Genomic DNA, 20,527 nt, shown 5'->3' with positions numbered 1-20,527 from the left:
CTTTCAGCGTGAATATTCGGTAACTTGAAAATGCAGGCTGTATTTAAATCGTAGCTAAATTGCCTCTATTCTGATGACGGTTTCAAGAGCACAGAAAGTATATTCGTTGTATCGTGTATTCCACCATGCAGGTATCCATGCCATAACCCTTTACAAACCAACAGCGTGCCATCCCCACAAAGCTTCACAAAGGCCGACCTTTTCCCTCGTCGCATATTGATGATGACATGATCACGCTCACAGGACCACTTTTTATTGTATACGTTTTTCTAACGTGTTGCTTTACTCTCAGAATGCGGCGAAGGTATTTGGTTATTTTATTATTGATGCGTTGCACTGATGCGAAGTGGGCATTGTATGAAATAAAAACATCGTATTCCGTTTAAAAACGGAAATTAAATGTAAACTCAAGCTTCTTCTTCAGACTTATTTGTAGAGGCTACAACTTGCATGGACGCACAAGTGGTTTGTAATAAAGTATAAGACAAGCAAATATTATAACCACTATGGCTAGGTGCGAATGACAAAGATAAATCATTTATTACCATTATACAGCATTACAGATGTCGTTTAAAAGTAACACAGGATCTCTACAAATCATCGTGTTAAGGGCGTTCAACACATCGTATTTATTGTGAGACACGTTAAAAATATAAGCATTTCACAAACTTCTGCACAATGAAATGGTCCAACTAGTTTTAAAACCACAATTAAACACGTAGAGCAGGAGAAAATATAGCACTTCTCTTGCAGCTATTCCAGTTGCTCCCCCTTATGTTCACATCGCAACACTGAAAACTTGCTAAAAACGCGAATACCCGGATGTGCAGTGAGGAATGTACGTCATTGTTCACCGCCGGACGCTCGCTGGATAAGGGGATGGACAGAAACAGCTACAATTACTGATAGATTTACAAAATAACAGGTAAGGGCCTTGTTTATAATAATGACTATTAAGTAACTGTTTTGCGTGCGGAATGCTTAACGAACTACAGTGTTAACGGCTGTTACTACTCCTGCCATTTTCATACATAGAAAAGCGTTGTGTACTTAGCTGACTAGCTTGCTAGTCCACCGGCTCCTCATATCGCAGTGAATGTGGAGTCGGGGACGAATGTGCGCGACCACCGGTGAATTTAAAATCTCAAGCCCCCCCTGTTTGAAACATAATCAAAGCCGATACCCAGATCGAGAAACAATTTGGAGTTTCTGGGTAGATCTGTTCCTAGTTCGCTGCCTAACTGCCTATGACGAAATTTAGGGTCGTGTTTCTTAGCTAGCTTAGAGATTTGGATGTTTCTCGCGTTTGTCGTCACCGGCTTTTGAATAATAACGTTAGCTAGCTAACATTAGCTAGCTGGATAGACGCTAGATAGCTAGTGTATGTAGTTGGATAGCCATCTGGGTAGCTACTCACACTGTGCGATCACTTTGTTCAACATTATGTCCAATATGTAGCTAACTAGTTGGTAGCACGTCATTGTTTCGGATTGGAACGTCTTGTCGTTACCATGGGGGCACGCTTCCGCCTGTGTTTACAAGGAAGGTGAACATTATTTTGTCTTCTCAACACTTGGAGTCTGCTAGTTTGATAACTGGCTACTTCAAATCAAAGAGAACTTGTAGTTGCTGTTTAGCTGACGTTACCTAACTTAGAGGCCTAGTGTTAGTAGGCAGCTGGCTAACAGTACAGAGCGAGGGGGCGGTTTGGTAGCTAGTATTGTGTCCATGGTAGCGGGCTTGGTAGCTAGCTCGTTTTTTAAATCTCTATAGGGAACTAGTGAAGCTAGCTACCCAGCTCATTTTCTGGCACATGATGCACTGTTTGCTAAATAGACTGTCTGAAGTGTGATGTAACTTCCGTAACGTTAGTTATGATACAGACGCGTTATTATTGCATAAGAAATGTATACGTTAAATTACATCAAGGAAAGCTTTCGCTTTTTATTTCGGTGTTGTTTTTGGTTGTTACTTTCCTCGTCGCACACGACGCGACCTCATTTGATTGGCTTAGGTGTATCACGTGTGGTGCGATTGACCGATCAGTGGAGAGTCCGCATTTTGTGCGAGGAGAAAAACAACACGCATTTTCCTATATATCACGTGCCTCATTAAATAGAACATGCAGTTTGCTAGCTTGCCAGCAAGCCAACCACTTTGCTAGCGGGATAATAAGTATTTGGTACCTTTGTGACTGTTCAGTCACACTTTTAATCATTAGTAAACTGATACATGGCAGTGTATACTACCAGTTAACTGGCTTGCAATGAAACCTTGAATTTTTTTTTTTTAATATTAGTACAGGAGTTACTTCCACACACCAGCCCAGTCCACAAAGTTACTAACATTAAATTCACCAATGCTGTATACCACAGTATCATACACTTTACATTACACATTAGACTACTTATGCAAATGTATGTATTATGTTGTATACACTGATGTGTCCTTTTTGCATCTCCCTGAAGTCTCCCTGTTTTGTCATGCAGCAATGAACGATGACCATAGTTGACAAACCTTCAGAGAAGTCTGACCCTGAGTCAGATCGACCCAAGCGCTCTGGTTCATTGACCCCATTCACATCTGGAGATATGGATGGCAGCTCTACCAGCTGGGGCGTTGGTTCCTCACCCTCTGACAACCCCAAAACCAAGACCCCCTACATGGGCCCCACTCCTGGCGCTGCCGTGTACAGCAGCAGTGCAGCTGTCACTGGAGAGAGGCCAAAGGAGCAAAGTAAGGGTCTTGCACAACAGACATAAACATGGCTGCCCTCGGCCAATCAACAGACTGAACAGGTGTTCCGCTGAGTACTCCACAGCTCTTCAAATATTGAAAACTAAACTATATTTTTAACTTACTATGTGGGCTTCTTTTTCTAGTACCTGCACACCTGTATTAGAGCCTCAGGACAATACTCTTGCACTGCACCAAGTGAAACTGATGTTTTTGTTGTTCAGTTTTAACTTTCTGGTCTTTTCCTGATATCGCTCAGATGTTAATCAAGAGGATATTAAATACATGCCAGTCCTGTGTGTTATCTGCCTGTGAACTTCACTGTTTTTTGTAGAGCTATTTTGAATGACCTGAATGTCTGTGTGTGTCGTCTAGTGGTGATGACCAGCGGAGATGGCATCGCTCTCCCCCAGAAAGTTCTTTTTCCAGCAGAGCGACTCAACCTGAAATGGAACCAGGTCCACCGTGTTGGAGCAGGACTCCAGAACCTTGGCAACACTTGCTTCCTCAACTCCGCTCTTCAGTGTCTCACTTACACACCCCCTCTTGCCAACTATTTGCTGTCCCGGGAGCATTCCAAAACATGTATGTCTCCTACGTGGAATTTCAGATTGAACCTAAATTTTATGATATTATACTGTCAGTACTTACTCTGTATGTATCCACTCTCAGGTCATGAGCCAGGCTTCTGCATGATGTGCACCATGCAGAATCACATCACCCAGGTTTTTGCCAACTCTGGAAATGTCATCAAACCCATCGGTGTCCTCAATGAGCTAAAACGTGAGTGGCACACCGAGTTAAACTTTGGTTCCAATATTACTGTAGATGTTCCTGCTCCGAGTCATTCTTCATTAGGGTCCTTCCCTCACACATTATTAAGTATTCCTGCGCTTTGGATTTGCTTGCAGGGATTGCTACACATTTTCGCTTTGGGAGCCAGGAGGATGCCCATGAGTTCCTCCGATATACAGTGGATGCTATGCAAAAGGCCTGCCTGTCTGGTAACAAGTAAGTTTACTGATTTGATTTTATATGCCAGGTTGTTGTGTCCAGATGTTTCCTGTGCAGTTTTTATTTCAGTGATTTGAGTGTTCAGTTTTCCTCTGTGTTTGAAGTGGTGCCAGCTCACCAAAGCAAGACAGCCCTTTCTGCTGTAGAGAAAAACAATATGCTCTAAATTGCAACATATACATAGGACACCTCTTTTGCAAAAGCATGACATAAATTTATTGCGTGTCCCTTAAGCTACAATGGATTTGTGTCCATCTCACAGCAGCATGTCTCTCCATTGCAACATTAATTGTCTTACTTAGATGGCTGGAAAAAGGATTTTCTTTACTTTCATTTGTAATTGCTGTAACATGCTTCCGCAGACATAAGCTAACTACCTTGAAATTTGACATTAACTATCTAAAGAACACCGATCAAAGATAATTTATTGAAAACTGCCTGGTAGTCATTTTTTATTTGTCCATAGCCACCCACAAACTGGTAAAAAATATGAAATTCTTTTTATTGATTTCTGTAGTTGTCCATGAAAAATATTTTAATCGCAGTGAGGCATGTATAAAAAGTTCACATGGATTGCCTACCAGCTGTGAGTTTGACCAGAATACATTGACAGTTGTACTTCCTAAATCTGTTAATGATGGATTTTATATTCGTTTACTGTTTTGTGGCATAGTTAGAAACGTGATGTATTTCCATAATGTGTTCCTTAACAAACAAGTTTGACATTTTTGCATTCTTGTATCTTTTTCAACAGGTTGGATAGGCACACACAGGCAACAACATTAATTCATCAAGTCTTTGGAGGCTACTTAAGGTCCAGAGGTAGGTTTTCTTTAGCTTAGGGTGATTTTCTAAGCAAAGCCCTTCTGTATCATGATATCAGTTGGTTTTCGAACATATAAATACTGTTTCTGAATGAGCTGGTTGATGAGAAACTTTGGTAGGCTTTTTCAAGTGAAGCTGTTGATATTTTTGAAAAGGCTTAAATTGCAATTGTATACATGTCAAAGGTACCCAGCAGAATGCAGTTTGGTTTCCATACTTGTATTGCTCTATATATACATTTGAGAGTATGTATTTGAAAGGCTTGTTGTCATTATTTTTTTTTCTTTTCTAGTAAAATGTCTGAACTGCAAAGCTGTCTCTGACACGTATGACCCGTACTTGGATGTTGCCTTGGAAATTAAGGTAACTCAAAACTTCCACACATTTTTTTTTTCCTTCAAAAAACAACTTTGCTGTTATTTGTATCAATGGAGTACCTTTTGGTACTGGACATGGGGGACATGTGGACTTGTGTTCAGTGTGTGTTATCATGTATTGTGTTTACATCCACTGCATAATAAAGTGATTGTTTCTTCTGCACATTTACAGACTGCACAGAATATCACCAAAGCTCTCGAACAGTTTGTTAAACCTGAACAGCTGGATGGAGAGAATGCCTACAAGTGTAACAAGTATGGAACATTCCTCTTTTTCCTCAGAGCAAAGAGTTAATGTGTATCAAAATGACAAAAATAATTTGTATACTTCATGAAAGAGGAATGCCTCTTCTCTGATAGGGTAGCTCAAGTAGCATTAAACTAAGATAGGGAAACTGGTTCACATGTTGATTGTTATGGTTTTGCCATCAGTTTTGGTATAATTGAACATCAGAGAACATTTAATCTTCCAACAGTGTAGGCTAAATGAGGTTTTAGTTCATTAATGTTCAGTTTTATTATTCGTATTTTTGGCACTCTTAAGGCAACCAGTGTGCAAGTGATACCAATTAACACATTTTCATTAACGATAAACGTCACAAATATGTACACTATACAGGTATACAGCAATTTTAACTAAGCCTTGTTTGAATAAATGTTTCTCCTTGTGAAAAAATGTTTCCTCAGCAGTGCGGACAGTGGAAACTGGCTGAAATGAAACAAGAAAAAAATATTTGCCACCATTTTATTCTGAGATCAGATTTGCTTCTCCAAGAGAAAGTGTAGTGTTATTTTGTTTGTTTTTCTAACGTTATTTCCATCATGTTTTTGTGTAGGTGCAAGAAAATGGTTCCAGCCACAAAGAGATTTACAATTCATCGAAGCTCTAATGTGTTGACCCTGTCTCTGAATCGCTTTGCAAACTACAATGGGGCAAAGATTGCAAAGGTAAGGCTCCACTTTCCAACCCTAATTCAATTACTTGTTCTATAGGTTATAATGGAATGATACCGCGTTAACTGGAGAATTATTCCTGATTTTGAATCTGGTCTATATATTTGCATGGAGATTTTCTTATACCTGTGTTCAGTGAAACTGCTAAAAGTGATGAGTGTGACCTAATGCGTAAATTTAGGGCAGTATGCCTATATACACGTGCAGTATTTGCTAGGTCCTTTCTTCAGTTAAGGCCATCAACCCTTACTATGTATGGTAGGTAGCTCACTTTTTAGCCTGTAACAGCACTTCCCACAAAGACAATAATGTTTGAGTAACATCTGACAGAGTGAAATTCCTATTGGAAGTTTCTCCTTTAGCTAGTTCTGTCCTTATCTTTAAAGATTTGTACTGAATTGGAGGCTATACAAAGCACAATTTCATGTGTATGCAGCAATGGTAAACATTAGGTTTTGGAGTTGTCAGAGTATGGAATTAGGAACCGATTCCTGCAAAGTCATTTGCAATTTGAAGATGTTGAGGCAGTGCATTGTGGGTGGTAGCCACACAAGCATACTTTTTTTTCAAATGGTGATCATTGGAATTTTTGATGTACAAATACATGCATAGTATATAATGGTGAATTGGTGCTCTGTGTGTGTGCTTCATCTGTAAAGGTTGTTACGCAAAGCAGTAAGCAGGATGACTGTGAATCATTATTTTCTGTGGACAACTGGTGGCAGTCAGTGCCCCTCACCCAGCTCTGTACTGGTGGAAGCAGCCCTGTTTATTAGAGCAGGCATGGAGGCTGTGCTGAGCTGAAAAGATCACTTTAGAGGCAGCTTTCTGAGAACAAGAAGTCAGATAAAAGTAGGAAGCTCTCTTTCATGTGTTCCACTTACACCAAACACGGAGGAGCAGTCAGTTATTGCTATGTATTTGTATGGGGAACTGAACTGAATATAAAGGAATTTAGTTAGTGCTGGGTGCTAAAATTGCTACGTCTTATACAATTAATTTAAGCAGGATGCATGGTGTTCACAATGCATTGGAGATACCAACTTAAGGTTAGAGTGGGCTCGCTAGCTTGTCTTGCAACAAACTAGAGCTCTAGATAGCTATAGAACTATGTGGAGCATGTTAAATGACAATTCTGCAGAACAATGTTTACTCTCGCTGGCTAGCTGGGGGACATAGACATTCAGTGGGAACTGCTACCCCACACGGGTGTTTGTGCATGGATGTTTTTGTCAGTTGATTTCCCCTTACCTGGTTTGATTAGTGCACATGGCAGCTGTGATCCTGTTTATAATAGTGTTTAGCCTTATTGTACGCTACATTGTAATTTTTTATTTGTTACCCAATCTAGTTAATACTGATGTGCAGTACAGGTTACACCATGCATGCTGTGCATATACAGGACCTGGCTACCAAAGTCTTAACTTTTATGCAAGCTCGACATTCTCAGAATGGAGTGGAAAATCAGTTTACTTTGTATAACTTGATGCCAAAGTTAGATTGCTAAGTTAATATACTGATTGTCATGTATTTTATGTTTTGGTTTTTGTTGTTTTTAAAATGTATTGCTGTATATCCCTTAATAGATTTATTAAGGAAATTTTAAGAAACCTAAGAGACAAAAACTGAAAAGGGCAATCCTTATTAATGCCATATTAATATGTTATGCACAAGAGAGCACAATGAAAATATGAAAATCAGTTTTTTCTGTTTCGTGACTTGCACAATATTGTTACACAGCTTGCAATTTGTCAGCTAGTGAACCCATACTGCTGCAAGCTCATTTAAAAAAATAAATAAAAAGGGGAAAGGGGGATAGTTACAATCATAATGGTGATTTCAATCATGAATTTATTTTCCATACTACATTTTCTTTGGTGAATAAATACATTCTCTCAAAGATGTCAGGCAGTGCTGATTGGAGTGGAAACAAGCACTGTATCCTGAAATAGCAGTCAGTGTCCAGGAAGTAAATGGCCATTTCCAAGTCAAACCTCACGACACTTGCCATAGTTTGGAAGACACTGTAACAGGTATATTGCTTGTGGAGAGAAGCACGCATTGGTAGTTATATAAAGATTGTATACCTACCAATCAGGTGAATAGCAGTTAAGTCGGCTTGCTCCCTATCGTCTTAGAGGTGAGGGTTTGTAAGCATGAAATGTATGTACAAAGCAGCAAAACGGCTCCGTTTTCCAGAGATGATTTCTTGTCTTTATCCTCAGGATGTGCGGTATCCTGAGTACCTGGATATGCGCCCATTCATGAGTCAGTCTCACGGAGAGCCCATGGTCTACCTCCTGTATGCTGTGCTGGTGCACTCTGGATTTAGCTGCCACGCTGGACACTACTACTGCTTCATAAAGGTAAACTGCAGCTGTCATTCACAGTATTCATCCCATTTCATTTAATATCTTCGGGTAACATCATGTTTAACTATATATAGGCTGCTTATGTACTTGTGGTTGTGTATGTGAAGTAAATCTGCTGACGTTCTCTCTCAGGCAAGCAATGGGCAGTGGTACGAAATGAATGACTCGTCAGTCTCCGTCAGTGATGTCAGATCTGTTCTCAACCAGCAAGCTTACGTTCTCTTTTACATCAGGTGAGCGGCTCCGGCCTTCCATATCCATTTAACCTCTTCACATCTGTCATTTCAAAGGGTATTTTTGTTCTGAAAGCCCTCTAACTGCATTCTGGAGTTTGTGCATGGGCTGTATTCTGGGGAAAAATGCTAATGCTTTTTCTGAGGCATTAAAGTGAATCTGAATAGTGATTATATCAGTTTGTTCATAGACGTGCTGATGAGTGTTTTTTCTGAGCATGTTCTTTGCTGGTTGGTAGGTCCCCCGATCTGAAAAATGGATGGGACTACAACCATTCCAGCCGTACCCCGGGCCAGTCCTCCCCTCGGCCTATCCTGAGCCCTCGCCCAGCCGGACCTCGACATGTCTCCACTGGCTTCATTGGGCCACAGCTGCCAGCTCATATGACCAAGGTACAGTGTCTCCATCACACATCTACGCTCAGTTATGCTCACTCAGCATAATTATTAAGAATTTAACAGCAAGTTAATGTATATACAATACTGTCTGACTAAACAAGTGCTGAAATAAACATATGCAATAAAAACAATAAATTGCATGTAGGCTCTGCTTTGTTAACAGTGTATTTATTGTAGCTACTACCACTGATTTACACAAGTGTAGATAAACACCACAGTCATTACACAAGTTGAGTCCACATACCAGGCAGAAGTTAACTTGTAAGCTATGGTTCATGTCTTTACATAATACAGTACTTTATAATACAGTACAAAAAAGTCACACCACAGTCAAAAATTCTGAAGGCTGCTAGGATACAATGTAAATGCATGTCAAAGGGAGGGGAAAAGGGAGGAGAAGCATGCAGTTCCTCATGTTCATTCTGCTGCCTTTTAACCCCTGCCTGTCTCTTTTCTTTGCAGAAATCTCCCCACATTAATGGGAATGGCTCCTTAAAGGAGCTGTCATGTGGCTCCAAGCCCAGCAGCAGTCTGAGCAGAACTGGCCCCAGCCTGTCGTCCTGTGCCAGCGTCCCGCAGCTGATCAGCCGTCCCACAGGGATTCCTGAGCCTGCTAAGAGGCAGAAGCTGTCCTTCCCCATTGGTCAGGGAAAGACAATTCGGCCTACACAGGTCCAGCCTACCCTACAGAGCAACTCCAGCTGCTCCTCATCCATTGCCTCAATCTCACACCCCCAACCCTCCCCATCCTCCTCCGCCTCTTCCTCCTCATCTTCAACCACCTCAAAGTCTACCTCAGAAAACCAGGCAGCCACCTTGTCCCGCCCCGACGCTTCCCCTGTCCCCAGGCCCCCCCGTGTGAACGGCACGCCCCTCAATCACTGTGCCACCTTCCTGGTGCCCTACGGCCAGGAGTCCTCCGAAGAGTCCGATCAGGAGGGCGGCGCCCTGGAAAACGGTCTTTCCAAGCCTCACGTCCCCACTGCTGTAAACGGCAAGAATGGAGGCGGCATCTCCTGCCCCAGCCCCACTGCCCGACTGCAGCCGGCTCCCAGAACCAATGGCTCTACGATCCCAGGGGCGCACGTGCACGAGAGTGGGTCAGGACCTGGCCACGGCATCCCAAAACCCAGCCATAACGGAGTGAACGAGTCTAACGGCGTCATACACTTTGAGAAGGTACGTCTACGACGCACTCCTCTGGTTGATATGCTAACATCTTATACAGAGGTTCTCGTCGTGCAGCCCATTTCACATGCTGCAGATGGGAAAAATTAGCACCTGACATGGAAGAGTTTATCAGAAAGCTAAGTGTTTATTTTAAGTGTGATGAGAGAGATAATCTGCATAGGAGGAGCAATCTTTAAGCACTAAATTGCAGGAAATTGTTATGGATGATAAGATGGCAAGAGGTAACACTTGTGGTGTTTGTACAGGCTTCCCCCAAGGTCTTAGCCACGGGCACCATTCAGACAACATTTCAGAGTGTGGGCGGCAGCTCAGCCGGTCCTGCACTGGAAAACCTGGCCAGAACAAACCAGTCTGTGGACAGCAGGCCCAGGTAGGTAAACTCCATACGCTTGCAATGATTAAAATGAGTGGGAGTCATGAGGTTTTTCTTTAACATACACCCAGTGTCTACTTGTGAACATTAAATGGATGTTATTCAGTGAAGCTGAACGCTTGCATGTTTTCTCACTTGGCAGCAAAGACATGCTTCCCCCTGCGGCACCCCCCTGTGAGGTGGATCCTGCTCTGGACCGGGAGTCTGCCTGCAAAGACGCCCTCGGACTCTCCCCTGCCCCTGAGCGGCAACCCTCCACTCAGGACAAAAGGGCTGAAACTCACGCTTACAACCTCGCTGCACATGCACCTCGCGTAGCCGTGAGCTCCGAGTCTGGCTCAAAGAGCGCCTCGGAGGTCTCGGTGAAGCAGACGAACGGGGGCCTCGAGACCCATTCAAAAGCATGCACTTTGCCTCACAGCTCTGTTGCGTCAGCGGTTACTTTGAGCTCCCCGGGCACGGCTGATACAGTGAGCGTCTTGTATCGCCCCGGGCCCGCACCTGGAAATGCTGATCCTCTCTCAGCTACTGTCAGGGTAAAGGAGTCAACAGAAGCGGGGAAGAATGTCTGGAGGAATCCCTCCAACAGCAACGGCCTGATTCCAGGAAGGGATGGGCAAGGGGACTCTAAAGAGTACAACCCGAGCAAGTACAGCGACAGAGAAGGGAAAAGCAGCCTAGAAAAGCCGAGGTACATGTCCAGAGACGGGGATCACCTGCCCTTCTCCCCCTCGAAGGACAGAGGCAAGACCCCTGAGAGGCACAGGTCTCACAGGGAGCGCGAGAGAAGCAGGGACAGGCCCGCCCACAAGCGCCAAAGAGACCATCGCTCCCACAGGGAGAGGTCACGCAGCCGGGACAGGCACCGCAGGGACAGGGACGCCGAGCGCAGGTGGGACAGGCACGCGTACCACCACAAAGACCATCGCCACCGGTCCAAAGACCACAGGGACAGGAGGCACCCGGCCAGCGAGCAACTCTACCGGGAGGAGCAACACGGCCGGTGGCGGTGGGCCGACGAGGGCAGGGGGAGGGGACAGCACTCTCAGGACAGCAGCCAGCCCGGCCTCAGCCACCACAGGTACTCCCCCTTGCCTTCAGGCGCGTCGCCCCCGGGCCACGCCCGCTCCGCAGGCCACAGCCACAGGAGTGATGCGGACAGGAAGCGGCGCCTGTGGGACAGACAATCAGAGGAGCGAAGGGAGAAGAAACACAAGAAGTCCAAGAAGAAGAAGAAAGCAAAAGACAAGGACCGGGAGCACTGGTGAGTTCCCACCGAGAGCCTCTCCACCTGTTAGCATCTGAAATTTAATAGGTTTAGCCTTAGTATTCCTTTGGTTTTCTCAAGACTGATAATACAGTTAATAATTAAAAGAGCCTTTTCCATTGTGGATTCCCAAAGACTGCTTTCTTAATATCAATGGCAGTGTCCTCTTTCATGTTCGCATACTTAGGGAGTTTAACATTCTGTGTTGTATTTACCACGATTTGCATACTTAAGGCACGTTTTCCCTTGCCATTATTTTCTACTCTAAACTCTCTGACCAATTCTAACTTTGACCCCGACATGAAACCAAGGCCACTTGGGCTGTATTTTAGTTATATTACAGTGCATACCAGTTTGTTTTCCCTCTCTGCATCTCTGGCTATGAGTAGTTAAGCGACTAGACAGGACAGTGACATCATCCATAACCAGGAAATAAACCCCACTCTCTGGCTATGACCAGGCCAGCAGGCTCGCAAGCATACCTGCAAGCTAGCTATCTTAGCCAAATAGACAGCTACCTATAAACCCCACCTACCTATTTGGCTACACCTTTTCAACTTAGGGTTGACATTTTTAAAGCTACGCATCGATGTACACATTAATCCATGAGATCCAGTAGTTTAGCTATATTCTTTAAAACCACCGGGGCATACTTCTCGAATGTGAAGGATTAGTTCAACAATAAGGCTTGAATCAGCCCTACGCAGACCCGCTCACCACACCCACGTAAGATTAATACAGTCAAATTTGTGCACCCTGCGCATTGTTGCATTTCCAAGTTACGGAAGGGAAGAGAAATGCCATTTTGGCCGGTGTAGGCCATACTTTTGATTAGAAATAAGAGAAATGCACAATTACACAAAATTAAGTGGTTGTCTGGCAGAATGTGGAAGTGCATGTACATTTTCCCACATTTTACTGCATTGAACATTTTTAAAAATCATGTAATTTAAATATGTGCAATCTCAGCAGTACTGGACAAAATATTCCGTTAGTTTTAAAGAATTTCTTACAAACCTGGTTAGAAACAGGACTGACAGAAGCTTGATTTAAATATGAATGCAAGGGAAAGTATGCACAGTTCAGTATGTGAATATTTTTTCTTTCTTTTGGAATCAGTTGTGAATTTTTCTTTTGCTCCCTGTAATAAATCATAAAATCTAAGATGCTTATCCAAGAGGCTTATCTAAAAGCTAAGAGCCTTAAATCTAAGATGCCTTTAATATTACTTCAACAGGTTATGATAAATATATACCAAAAATTTGAAATGGAACGTGGCTTACTCCCCTGTTTTAAAATCCTGCGTCACGTGTATATCAAACCACTGTCAACTCAAACGACCCTTTTCAGAATTCGCAAGCAATATGGGATGTGAATTTGCAAATCCGAAGGCAACCATGGGTTTTCACACGTGAACGCAATCTGACTCGTGCTCAGATTTGTACTTGTGGAAGTCCTGCCACGGTGTTTTTTTTTTTTTTTTGCCCCTTCTTAGGGTCCAAGATCCTGATCATTCTGAGAGGAACCTGGACAGCAGCTCGTGGAAACACAAAAAGAAGCGAAAGAGGGGGCAGGAAGAGGCGGAGTCTGAGAAATCCCACAGGGACAGCGATAATGACAGGGCATGCCACAAGCGTCGCTGCCACGAAAGAGACGAGCCACGTCAGACAGAGAAGCGCTCCCACGCCGAGAACGGCCTTTCCCACGGCGCATCCCAGCTCCACAGTCACACAGGTAATGCGTCACGCAGCTCAGCCGATCTCAACCGATCATAAAAGCTGTTTCAGGTAGAGAGCTTTGGCTTTTGAAAAGGTTTATTTTAGGGTCTTTGTACATTTTATGATTATGAATAAAAATTACCTTTGGTATATTTCCTGCTGAACAGTAGCATTAAGTATTCTTCCTCACCATAACCGTTAAGGATTTTATTACCTGCGGAGTAATGATAAGAAGCTGGGTTCAGATGTTCTGAGGACAGCACATTCCCGAGCATTGCAATACACGCTCTCCAGCAGCAGGTGGCGACAGTCGAGCAGTTTTCATTCTTGACTACCTTAACAGAATGCATCTACTATTTAGTGTGTAGGTAATGGGTCATCTGAGTCAAATGGGAATGCTGTTAGAGGCTCCCTGAATGCTCTGGATAGTGAGATGAGCCTGAGAGAGACAAACAGCAGAGAGCCAGTGGTTTTTCTCAAGGCTGGACAATACCGGGGTGAGAGCCACCCCATCAACAGGGCCTGCTTTGTCCTCTACACAACCAGGATCTGTTGTTCTCCAATGGCTCTGGCAAGCTGAGAATGCGTGTAAAGTGATCGGATGAAGTTCTGTGTATCTACACTGAGCAGAAAGTCCTTAGCTAACAGAAGCTTAACAGTTATGTCAAAACAACTGCATATGAATACCACCAAAAACGGGCAAGAGAACAGACCAAAGGCCTTCTTGGATATTATGTATTTTTCTGAATTAAATCTTGAAGACTTTTGCCAAGCAGTGTGGGGGAATGCTTGAGAGAATGCTGTACCCATCTTGTATATCTTTTCCGGTTTTACAGTTTTTAAAGAACTTTGAAATAATTGAAACTGATAGCGCTGTCAGTGCTTTTTAAATCACGTCTGTCTTAAACAGACAGTAGCGTCACATACAGACACTTTCACGCATTATGACAGCAATGACCAATTTCTCAAAAATCTTGTCTAACGCTGTGAACCGTTCTGCGTAGCTGGCTGTCTGTGGGGCAGTCTGCCCAGTTTGTGTTAAGTCAAATACCGAAATGACACCCACTCTGGGCAGAGCTGTATAGCTTGAGGGGGAAATTGTGGGGAAAGCCATTCCAGCTCTCAGGCTCCGCTGAGGTTGAGTCACGAGCCCGAAATGATAACGGTTCAGCCAACCAGTGAGATGTCTGCGTGCTTTAGCCATTCGTTGTGTGACGATGAGCAAGGTTGTCTCTCATGTTTACATAAACACATTTTTTGGCAATTGCACAGATCTGACAAAACCAATGTTTTTCTCCATTGTGGACCATCAGTGGATTTCCCCATGTCAGTCCCCCCCCTTACAGATATCCAGAATGTTCACTTGCTACAACTAATGGATCTGAATGGTTCAGTAGTGTGGTACAGGAAGAGTTCATGTTTTTTTTTTTTTTTAAAAAGTTGAGATGTCATTTCTTCATTATAGTGAATTATGTAGGATCAAGCACTAAGTGAGCATTCATATGTTCATTTCTAACTAACTGCAAATTTGAATAATTTTTATTTTTCCTCTCTAGAAAAAGCCAGTGCTGTGAATACTTTTAAAGCGTCTGCTTCCCTGGGAGATTGTCGAGTGACTGGAAGCAGTGTGTTCAACAGGGACATGGTCAGCAATGAAGTGAGTGGGACAGAAGCTCAGAGTAGGAAGAATCACACTTTCACTTGCATTAATGTAATAATGGTAACTGTAAATCAAAAGCTTATTAGTAAAACCAGTAAATTCTTTTTCACTTTACACATACTTTAATATTACTCTGCCTATATTACTCTATCACTGTGCCTTAAACTGCATGAAATGACTCATAATAAAGTGTCAAACAATTTAGAGTAAAATTATACATTTGAATTAAAAAAAAAAATGTTATGGTATCCCAATCAATTAATATGTAACTGATGTGTAACTGTGATCTGTGTAGTTGAAGCACAGAAATTGACACCGTGAAAAAAGTTTAACAAATGGTAGAATTGTGGAATTGAGTACATATGTAGGAGAACACATGAAGAGGACCCCACAGTTACCTTAATTTCAAGTAATTTCATGAATGGATTTACATCCTTCATAAACCGTATTCTGTTCAGTAATCTCTTTGTGATGATGACCGAAAACCTTGAAGACCTATGTCGTACTGAAACTGAACGTATACAGAGATCAGTTTCGGCATATGCTCTGAGAAATGCATATGTTGAAATTGTATTAATCACACAGCATTAATTTGCCAGTTGAACATATCATCATATTGTGTGTTTCTCCTGTTTTCAATAGAATGAAAAAAGACAGAGGGAAGACTCTTCACCTTGAATCCAGGTGAGCAACTGTGCTAATTTTAGGACATGCCATGAAGTCCAGTAATGTTATGATAGTAAGGAGTAATGATTCTTCAGTCTATTCTGCTATGTTTTCACACCAATTTAATGTAATGGCAAAGGTTGTAGTTACTTAAAGGAGAAACACTGTAGAGTTAAACTATTATCTGTGCCTGCTGTATCTTAAAAATATGACTTTGTTACTTCTGTTTCCTTTTCTCTCTTTAGACTTGGATTGGTCTAGAAGCCTTCCCCTAAGAAAAGTGAATTTCAACAGCAAAAGAATGAGTCCCTGGATATTGAAAGTGGTGCTTTATTCATCTGGAATACCTTGTCTTTTTTATCACAGGAGAGGTTTAGATTCTTTTTTTATGCTCAATTTTTCTATTCACTCTTCAGTGGTGAAAACTAACACGTTGGAAATCTAAAATGTAGAATTTAAATATTTAATTAAAAATAGTAATAAAAGAAGAAGCCTGGAGCTTAACATCTCAACTGCTGCTCAGTCATAGACTCAGGACTTTCTCACTTGTTTAAATGACTATTGTACTTCTGAGGATTAATCCCAGGGGAATTAATGGAAAAAAAACTTTAACTGTTTTAAAGGAGCTAAACTGTAATACTTTGTCATTCAGCTTCAGGTTGTGATGTCTACCATATCCACAAAATACGGACTGAAATGAGCAGATTGAACTAGCTGTAGTGTTGTGACACCAACACCGCAGTTACAGACCTGGAAAGACTTGATCTTTTCTGACACTTTTTTTTTTTTCCCTGTAAAGCCTAAGGTTCCAGCAGCCCTTCACTGGAAAGGATCTATTGGGCATTCATCTCTCACTGAACTTTTTTCACTTTTTTTTTTTTCATTTAAAAAATAATCATGTATCATGTTTGCTCATGAGACTAGATGATTTGCTTTAAAAAAAATCCAGTTGTGTTTCTGGCTTCATAAGAAAAATACTGTGAATTTAATTTGAACTGTACTATCAGTTATTTTTATATGTAAACAGTCCTGTATCAGGAATACCAATAGAGAGAAGTGTTTTTTCTGTTTTAATAAATTTCCTTTACATAGTTCAGACCCTGTACTATGGACATGACTCATTGAAAATGGGTATTGGTTGTTTTTTTTCTACTTCAAAAAGGAAAAAAAAATGTTAATACATTCTACCCTAGGTTGTACTGTAGCATGTAACATTTATAAATTGTAAAAACATATATAAAGAAAAGGCCTTAAACGTACACGTCATTGTTTCAAATTGTAATTTTCTTTTCTCTGGATTTACAATATTATCTGGAGCAGACATTGATTGCTGAAGATGTACATTTTGATGGGGGAGGTCTTTGATTCTGTAAAACATGGGATATGTTCACGGTTCAGTGAAACTGGTTGGTATTTATGTGGCTGCAGTTCACCTAATTGATATCTGGTTACGGTATCAGCATTACCTTGTGTGGTAATTTTCATGCTTTGTTTTCAAAGGACGCAAATTACATTATCTTCCACTGTGTGCTTCATTGTGTTGTGATGCTCCAGACACTCTTATCCAAACAAAAGCTGTAAAAGGATTAAAAAGAGCCAAAGAGCAGTTTATGACAAACCAGAAACTGGTTTTTAATCATCACCATCATCACTTAGTTTTTTTTTTTTTTTTTACACATATAGGAAGGTCTAAACATCTAGTTACTTCTTCATATAGTTCTTCAGAGGTGCAACTGTTACATGTCATATGCATGTGTGTATGTACACAGCCTGTGGTTAAAATATCAGAAAGCTTACCACAGGGTATATCGTAAAGGAAAGACTGTTCCCTGGGTCAGGGCTTCTACTTTACATTTTCATATAAAACTGCTGGCTTCAGCTTCATCAGTCTCCATCACCTCATCACTTACGCAGGACCTCCAAGTGCTTGCTAGCTCCAAACCATACTTGTTTTTTGTTAATGCTGTTATATGTATTTGTACATCAGCGCAAGCTACAGCCATTATGTTTTACAGGCAATAAAACAAGTTAAAAAAAAAACAGACAAACACAAGCTATACATTATGTACACATAACTTAAAAAAATCTACATTTTAATATTAAACCATTTAAGAACAAAAATAAATATAAAAAGAAGCAACTGGTTATTGTTGTAGATCTTCAACACACAAACTGTCAGCAAGCAGTTTTACTTCCATATTCTAATATGACAAGTTTACAAAAATATCAGCGCATTCTGCATATTACCTCAATACACTTTTACTCCTTTTTGTGCCACTGTTTACATAGGACTTCTAAAAGTTATGTTTAAAATGACAGCTGTTTACTGACAGAAAAGGGGTGGATTCGTGTCATATTTGTATTCAATACAAAATAAGAAATCAGTCCTGCTGACTCAGACTGTTATTGAGCATTATGACCATGTTTAAATTCTCACTTCTTCAGGTTATGAAATTACACAAGTAAGAGCACCCAAAAAAAAAGCAACAATGTACAGGATGTTTTGCCAGCGATGAGGCAGCTGAAGAGGTATTGGAGCAGGAGCACCCTTAGACATCTGTGCTCAGTATCGGGAAAGACTGAGACGCTTTTGGTGTTGAATCACTGCTGGGATTTCACACAGGCAATGGCGTGCCACAACTGGAGTTGTCTGTCCCTCTGGCCCGCAGTGTCTGTCCTCGGGAATGGGAATGTAAGGGCACTTTTATCATCAATGATCACTGTTAGTCTCCAGCGCCTCCAAAAATGCCCATGTTCTGAAATCATACTTTACACGGTATAGTCTGTAATTTGCATGTGTGTGAAAGAAAACAGACGTCCTCCTGTATGTAGTCCTTTGCCTATGTTTACATACATCCATGCATACGAAGAAAAAAACTGCAGTTGTGCTATTGAAGTCACTGAAACAAACCAGGGATAAACACATGGAAAAAAACAAGAGACTGCAGAAGAATAATTAAGGGAAAAACAGGGCGGTGACAGGGTTTCTGTCACACTACTGTTTCAGAGTCTTTTGCTTAGCTTTCTGTCTGGTCCTGTATCCTGGTGGCTCTCGTCCCTGCTCCAGCCCCTCAGTTCCCCAAAGCGTAGAAAATCCCCTTTAAGGAGGGAGCCTGTCTCGTCAGCATTGGAGAAGGGGCCGTGCACAGGTAGCTCTCATTTCTTGTTGGCAATCCGCCGCTTCCTGGTGGCCAGCATGTCGTAGAAAGGATCCCTGCTGATGCTCGCTCTGGAAAAGGCAACATAAAATATACAATAATATACGGAAGCATCTTTGATATGGAAATGCGTTTACACCAACCCCTGCCTTAACTGGATTTTTTTTTTTCTAAGTTTGTTCGGTGACCCAGTTTGGTTTCCATGGTTTCTGAAGATTTGTTTCTCCATCCTCTCTTTCTCCTAGTTTCTGATGGATTTCCCAGCCTGAAATGCGCATTCTGTCCCCACTGACTGAGAATTCACAGGTTAATGAATGGTCCCAGTCAAAAACTCATTTCTGGCCTGATCCCAATCCAGGTGACATTCACTTCCCGTCAATTTACAAAAGGGGGAGCCGTTGACCCACTGCAGTGTGTATATTTTGGATTTGTTGACAATGTATTTATTAGAGATTGTTTTTATTGAAATTTCCATTTTGCTTATGTATGCAACACTGTTTGAACTGTGCAGAGACACTAAACCTTACTCCCTCTCTCAGAGTGTGCAGAGATGTTGTGATACATCATCAAGTCTATAATAAAAAGACAAAGCTAGACACGCCTTGCAGTAATATTCTCACTGACATTACCAGGGAACATAATGGACACTACAGAAGCAGCACCACAGGTCAGAACAATAAAAGAAATTTCAAACAAGGAACCCAGCTGATTATGTTTCTTTAAACCTTTAAGTATATACATAGGCACTGTAGTCAACATTGAAATGACTGAATTAAAAATGTGTTCAGGTGTGGTAGTGACTTCTGGCGGTTAATAGTGGTGGCCTTGGGTCATATTTAAGTTCTTAACGTCTTGATAATATTCTGATAGGCAGCATTGACTCCTTTCTGATCATCTAATTTAAGGGTTCAAAGATGTACATTTTTTGCATATCCTAGTACTGCCCAATCCTGGTCCTGCAAGAGGTTTTTCTATCGACACTTAAAAGACTAACAGTCTCACAGCTGGGATGAGCAGTAGAATTGATTCAATTCAGTAACTAATTAATAAAATCAACTGCTTTTCGGGTGGAAAAAAAATCATCCTGGAACTAAATTTCCAGTGTTTCTATCTTTATTTGTTCCACATCCCTTTCTGTTCAGCATGAGGTCTTCTGCCCTACCCTCATACTTACACTGGGTCAAAGGAATAATCATATTTCTTAAATTTGAGCTGCTAGGGGACAGGGATAAGCCACTAGGGGTCTGGACAAGAAATGAACTGTCTGTCTTTTTTTTTATTCGTTACTCCAAGAACCCCTCCTTCACCTTGGCCACCTAGAATCCGTTCCCTCCTGCCTTGTGATTTTACTCTCCTGCTCTCGCACTCTGTCATATTTAAGCACATGTGCTTTACTGTTATTTTTCCCCCTTTGCGTGTAAAAACCAAAGGCCCAGCGCAGTTGTTTAAGTGTAAAAAAAAAAAAAAAAAAACTGCACATCCTTCTCGGGTAGGCTGTGTGTTTCCCTGCCCGCTGGGGAGGTATAACCGATGACTAATCCCCCCGCTTCCCGGCAGAAATGGCGGAAAACGCGTCAGCGCTGG

The 20,527-nt window shown here is 41.8% G+C and overlaps 2 protein-coding genes across 2 annotated transcripts in view; one reads left to right on the top strand and one right to left on the bottom strand.

The window, feature by feature from the left end:
* The first annotated feature begins 851 nt into the window (after window positions 1-851).
* On the top strand, window positions 852-13,570 carry usp42 (ubiquitin specific peptidase 42). Its single transcript, XM_036528770.1, has 16 exons — window positions 852-925; window positions 2,490-2,736; window positions 3,112-3,321; window positions 3,409-3,519; window positions 3,648-3,747; window positions 4,505-4,572; window positions 4,868-4,938; window positions 5,125-5,207; window positions 5,789-5,900; window positions 8,132-8,272; window positions 8,411-8,511; window positions 8,751-8,904; window positions 9,373-10,089; window positions 10,347-10,471; window positions 10,617-11,738; window positions 13,237-13,570. Exons 2-16 carry the CDS (start codon window positions 2,499-2,501, stop codon window positions 13,514-13,516), a joined length of 3,633 nt encoding a protein of 1,210 aa, XP_036384663.1. The 5' UTR covers window positions 852-925; window positions 2,490-2,498; the 3' UTR covers window positions 13,517-13,570.
* Window positions 13,571-18,037: 4,467 nt separating this feature from the next.
* The window catches only part of cyth3a (cytohesin 3a), a 38,128-nt gene continuing 35,638 nt past the window's right edge, over window positions 18,038-20,527 (bottom strand). The window contains exon 13 of the mRNA XM_036533738.1: window positions 18,038-19,014. Coding sequence (XP_036389631.1) covers window positions 18,942-19,014 — 73 coding nt within the window. The 3' untranslated portion in view covers window positions 18,038-18,941. The remainder of the gene's footprint in view (window positions 19,015-20,527) is intronic.

Source organism: Megalops cyprinoides, chromosome 1 (genome assembly GCF_013368585.1).
Source record: "Megalops cyprinoides isolate fMegCyp1 chromosome 1, fMegCyp1.pri, whole genome shotgun sequence".
Taxonomy (NCBI): domain Eukaryota; kingdom Metazoa; phylum Chordata; class Actinopteri; order Elopiformes; family Megalopidae; genus Megalops; species Megalops cyprinoides.
This window is presented reverse-complemented; position numbering and strand designations above follow the sequence as displayed.